This window comes from Pteropus vampyrus, unplaced genomic scaffold, assembly GCF_000151845.1.
Source record: "Pteropus vampyrus isolate Shadow unplaced genomic scaffold, Pvam_2.0 Scaffold84, whole genome shotgun sequence".
NCBI classification, from domain to species: domain Eukaryota; kingdom Metazoa; phylum Chordata; class Mammalia; order Chiroptera; family Pteropodidae; genus Pteropus; species Pteropus vampyrus.
In genome coordinates, this window is record NW_011888865.1 from 64,464 (window position 1) to 70,463 (window position 6,000).

The 6,000-nt window shown below is 34.0% G+C and overlaps 1 protein-coding gene across 1 annotated transcript in view; it reads right to left on the minus strand.

Annotated features, from left to right (window-relative positions):
* The window catches only part of DLG2 (discs large MAGUK scaffold protein 2), a 1,459,931-nt gene that overhangs the window by 26,195 nt on the left and 1,427,736 nt on the right, over nt 1-6,000 (minus strand). The window contains exon 15 of the mRNA XM_023532491.1: nt 3,173-3,241. Within this exon, the coding sequence (XP_023388259.1) occupies nt 3,173-3,241 (69 nt within the window). The remainder of the gene's footprint in view (nt 1-3,172; nt 3,242-6,000) is intronic.

Consider the following 6,000-nt stretch of genomic DNA (forward strand, 5'->3'; position numbering starts at 1 on the left):
CACCTAATAAGCACTCAATAAATGTTAGTTTATTTTCTCTTCCCTCAAAGGAATATCCATGAATTTGTATTATATTTTTCGTATCAAGTTGCGCATTTTGAATATAATCTCATTAAGCACCCAATGACGCTCCCTTCCCTGTCAATATGGAATCTTAACCCCGCCAATGTTTTATTGATAGCATGCTGCCCATCCCTTTGCTAACTCTGGATGTCCTTTCGTTGACTCTTTCCACATATCTGATTTAATGTGGAGAATTCAAAACTGATCACAGTCTTTTGGAGGATGTGACCAATGACTGAGTTTTGTGGAAGAGTTTTTCTAAACTATGGCACTTTCCAGAAAAAGAAAATTGAGGGGAGTGGTATGGAGTGTGTGGTCATAAGGCTGCACAAACTGTGGGTGCTGACTGATGAACATTCTCAAGTCCAATTGCAGAATGTTTGCAGGCTGGGGAGACTGTTTCCTCTCATGTGTTAAGAATTCTCTTTGTCTTAAGAGTTCTAATATAGGGGTGTGTGTGTGTGTGTGTGTGTGTGTATCAGAAATTTAAGACATTTAAGACCATTACTTATTCTGGTCCTAAATTCTTTCTTTTGGAGCTGAAGATAAGCTGATATGTAGAAAGGCTAAGGTTATTCTTTACTGTGTTTAATAACCATTTACATATAATCTTGTTAATTAAAATATTTTTATATAAATATTAACAGGGAAATGAAGCAGACTCAAATAATGATTTGGAGTACTTCCACAAATGATTATTAGCTATGCATATAAGAATATGTCTCTCCAAAGTACAGTGAAGATACTGACTGTTTTAACAAATCCTTATTTAATATAAATGAGAATATGTCTTATATTTTATATAAGAACAACAATTACTATAGAAAACACACATATGTCAGTATTATTATAAAAATTATATATATACATGAATTTCATTCTTGAAAAAATTCTACAAAGAAATATTATTAGTATCTACATTTTACAGATGAGGAAACTGAGGCACAAGAAACTAAGTAACTTGCTTTCACATAACTACTAAGTTTCTGAGCCTGGATTTAAATTCAGGGAGTCAGCTTGGATCCATGATCTAGACTACCTTATATATTATTACAGAATCAAATGCTCTGAAATGTTGATTGAGAATGCCTTGTATCTTTTTTCTTTTTTTAAAAGTGGAATAGAACAAATGTTACAATGAACAGAGTGCTCTGTTGAGAAATAAGTTACTTAATTCTCCAGGGCTAAGTTCATATTTAGCCTACCACCTCTATCTCTGTTATTTCTTTTGTTTTATTTGTTTGCTTTTTTTTTTTTTACTAGAAGAATTAAAGCAGTTTAATATTCTTCATTATCAAAAACAGTAGAGGAGCACTAGCAGGAGAAGGGAGTGCAGTGTTCATGGACAGGCCGCATTCCTTTCACTCACCTTCCCAAGGGTTTAGGGACATTCAATGGGTCTCCTTAGCTGAAGGCAAGAAAAGGCACTCCATTAAAAGTATTTATAAAATGTATGCTGTTCCATGAGAGAAAGACTAACATTTCCCTCCCAGGTAGATGTCCACTTAGCCATGGTGTTTGCTGACTTGCCCTATTGCTACTGGGGGTGGAAAAGAACCCTGGGGAGAGAGGAGAATGTTATCAGGGAGAGAAGAGGCAAGGACTATCCCTGGTGAGTTCTACCTGAGGGGTAGGAAAGAGGGCTGCTTCTGTTCATGCAAGCCTCACATTGGAAGCTGCTGAGGACAGGTGAGAAAAAGGGGGTTTGTGAGGGATTGCTGCAGTTTGGGCAAAGTGGTGGGCACAACAGAAGACTACGGAGTGCTAAAGCTGAGGGTTTTTTTTGAAAAAGATAGTTGAGTCTCCTGGGACACCACACGGCTGGAGGAGTTGGTTGAGTCTCATAGCATCAGTGCATGTTTGGTTCTCTACCCACCCAGGCTACATTACCAGAGACAACCAACGAAAAGGAGATAAACGTAGTAGAATGGTAAGGAAATGCCATTTCCCGTTTCCTTCCTTATGCCCAGTACTATCAAAGGATAAATCTAAGAGAAAGAAAGATATAGAGGGTGGTGTGTGTGTGTGTGTGTGTGTGTGTGTGTGTGTGTGAGAGAGAGAGAGAGAGAGAGAGAGAGAGAGAGCCCGTGCTCAAGCACACACACACACATACACACACACACACACACAAGCAGACCACACCTCTATCAACTCCAGAACATTTTGGTAGAAACCAAGTCTTAATGATGTTGGAAGGAGGGACAGAGGTCTGAATAAAACATAAGATTTTAAAATGAAGAGGACTAATAAATAAAGTGGGAGGTTTGAATTGAAATGCCATCAAGGAAGCTTAATTGGCAAGTAGGGTTAAATAAAGCATAGGTGATAATATACTGGAAAAAGAAAATAATTAAATTTTTATGTATTAATCAATTAAGTGTTCTCAATTAAACCAGTTGCAGTTATAAGGTAAGTGGAAGAAAATATTAGCTCCTTTTCCCCAGCCTCTCCAGCTTTTATCTGGTTGGGGAATTTAGAAATACAAAATACTAAGTCCTCTACATCTGTTAAACCCACTCTGCCAACACCTCCATTCTCATCTCCACTGACTTACACACACTATGCCTCAGAACTGAATTACTCTATGGCCTCATGTGGTCATGTTTATGTACAAGCTCTTTCTTCTGCTCAGAGTACCTTTCCTTCCAATAGATGCTTCAGGCAAACTTCCATAGATGCTTCAGTTCTCAAATTGAGAGTTACATCAACTTTGAAACCATTCTGCTGGCCATTCCCTATCTGATTCCCATTCTCAGTCAGGTATCTTTCCTGAATCCTCCTTTACTCCCTTATATGTATCTCCTGTGTGATTCTTACACTGTATACAAATATGTGTTTGTATTTCTGTAACTCTCACTAGACAAAGAATCCTCTGAAGGGAAAGAAGAAATCTTATATGAATTGTTAAATATACTTTGTAGCAGTGTTTTAGGAAATATAAGCTTCACAGATACTTGCTGAGAAAGCGGGCGGGGGCGGGGGGAGGGAAAGAGAGAGAGGACAAGGGAGAGGGGAGCGAGAGAAAGAAAGGAGAACCTTTCTTTATGCTCACAGTGATAAAGCTGCGCAGTTTAGTGTAAGAGATGGCTCTATATTACTCTTATCTTACCCTTCCAGTGAGATAGCCCGTTGGAGAGTCACTGAAGGCTGGCGGGTTGCAGTGCTGTGTTGGGAGTGACTGCAAGAAAAGAAAGAAAGAAAAAAACATAGATTATTTATTTAAAATGTCTTCATGCATTCTAATCAGTCCTGTGGTCAAGAAAAGAACCAATCTTGAAAGAAATAGGCAAAGATTAAACCACTATTCTTTGGTGATAAGTAGAACATGCACCCAAAATACAAATGACCAAATAAGGGGTTAGTTACTATTTCCATATAATTTGATCAGTTAAAAGTAATCTTTAAATGACAGGTTGACATGAAAAGAAACAAATATATTTGAAAAAGGTAATTTTCTCCCCTTTGGAATAAGACAACATAGAGCATAAAGACAAATTTCATGATGATGCAATGTATTATTTTTTTAAAGCGGGATATTTTTTTCCCAAAACAAAAATTTTAAAAGAATGAATTGACAAATTGTAGTAGTATTTAACTAGTATAAATTTATTAGTTCAAATTTGTAACACTTATACACTTAGTAACAATTTTGGATGAACATAAAAACTTGAAAAATGAGGCTTCCAGCTTCATAGCAACTTTAGAAGTTAATGTAACTTCACGTTTTGTTTTGATTGCATGGTAACAAGATAAGTGGTTGCAACAAAAATTATAATATCTAACTTTTATTGAGCACTATATTTATTAAAAAATTTTCAAAGTTTATATGTTTACATCTTTTCTATTTTACAACCCTATGAGTATGCACTGTTCCATTTAACAGATGAGAAAAATAAGGCATAGAGAAGTTCAGAAGCTTATCTAAAGTCATGTGGTAAATATCTTTGCTTGAAATGTCATCTAGACTGTCTTATTCTAGATGACATTATTCTTAACTATTATATTATATCATCTCCCAAATGGTAAGAAACTTTCAGGTTTGTAAGAATTGGCTTTGCAGTTTCAGTATATTCAATTACAAAGAGATAAAGGGATGCTTTCATCTGAGATACACGCAATGACAATCCAACAGCAAAAATGAATGCATTGTGGGTTTTGTATGTGTTAAAATGTATGATAAAACATATCTCAATGTATAATTTTATTTGGTAATATTAGTTTAATATTTGAGTTGTACTATTAGTTACATATACGTGTAGTGTATGAAAATGTATATACAAAGATATATGTATAAAGAGAAACTTGAGTCAAATGTTTGCAGAACATTATACTCCTTCACTCAGCTCTAGGATTTCTCAGCACATACTCTGAAAACACTGACATTGCCACAGAAAGCCAAGCTGTAGAATGTAGATTTTTATTTGGAACCTTGGTTGATAGGAGTGAGAAGAGGTTGCTCTCTGTGAATAGCATTTAATTGTGCTGTGGATGGCATTTATCTGAGGTTAAGAGAGCAGAATTTTGGGGTCTGTAGCTAAACCCTAGAGAACGATCTTCAAGTTAAGCATTGTATACTTTGTTTCCTGGCATCCCTCACAGTGCCAAGAACCACATATATTCACTGGACATGTTTTGATCAATGAATTGAAAAGTATCATAACATTCAGGAGCTGGACCATGTAGCCAGACTGCCTGAGTTCAAATTCCACCTTCACTCCATATCCCAACCTAGAATAAGTTACTTAAGCTCTCTGTATGTCAGTTTTTCATCTGTAAGATTGGGATGTGATAGTACCTTCCTCATGGGGTTGTTATAATGATTCAATAAATTAAGTGTTTTGAATAGTGCCTGTTACATGGTAATAAAAGTTACATAAGTGTTTGTTAAATAAATACACAAAAATAATAAATAAATAATATGATTTAGCAGTGTGTACTTTGAGATGTTGTATATTAAATAAAAATTATTATTTATATCACTTTAGTTAGCCATATAGTCAACGCTATAAGGTGTATATTTGTGAGTACAATTTTAGTGATCAATATTAAATTTAAATATATTTTCTATTGCAAAAACATTATCAAATTAATGGAAATTAAAAGAAGAGAAAAATATTCACACATAATTCCATTACTTTGTCTCAGCTTTACAGAATTATCTAATTTAATTCTTGTAGCTGTTCTATAAGGTAGGTTTAAGTATCTCCATTTTATGTATTAGAAAGTAAAACACATAGAACTTAAATAAGTTGTTAGAAATCAACAGCTTGCAAATATAGAGCCAGAATTAAAACTAACAGCTGTCTGTTGCCAATTGTATGTACTTCCTATTCTATGCTACTGACTCTCTATGTGCCCACATTTGTTTTATATCGTTATAAATAAACACAGAATATATATAACCACATATCTTGCATTTTTTCCCTTACATTATAATTTAAGCAGATCTGATAGGGTCTCTATAATTGTTATTTTTGTGTTATATGATGTTACTTCCTAGAAATAATTTATTTAACCATCCTTTAATGGTTAGATATTGAGTTATTTTTATTGTTTTAATATTATAGACAATGCTGCAGTGAATATACTGATATCAAATAGCTTTTTTTTATTTGACGATTTCCTTTGAATGTTTTTCCCCAAATTAAAAAAAAAAAAAACATTTGTTAGGTTCTTGATTTATGTTATTAATTACTTTTCAAAAGCTTTATACCATTTTATTGCCTAGAAAAATTATTATATAGACACATACCAGTTTTGCCAATCTTACAAACACTGACATCGGAATTTTTAAAAACTGATAATTTAATCAGTGCAAATAACACTTCAGATTTATGAATATTTATTTCTCTGTTTATTAGTGAGAATGATCATTTTTTTCTAAATGCTTATTTGCTAATTGCATTTCTTTTGTTTAAACTGTTAATCCATTTCTTT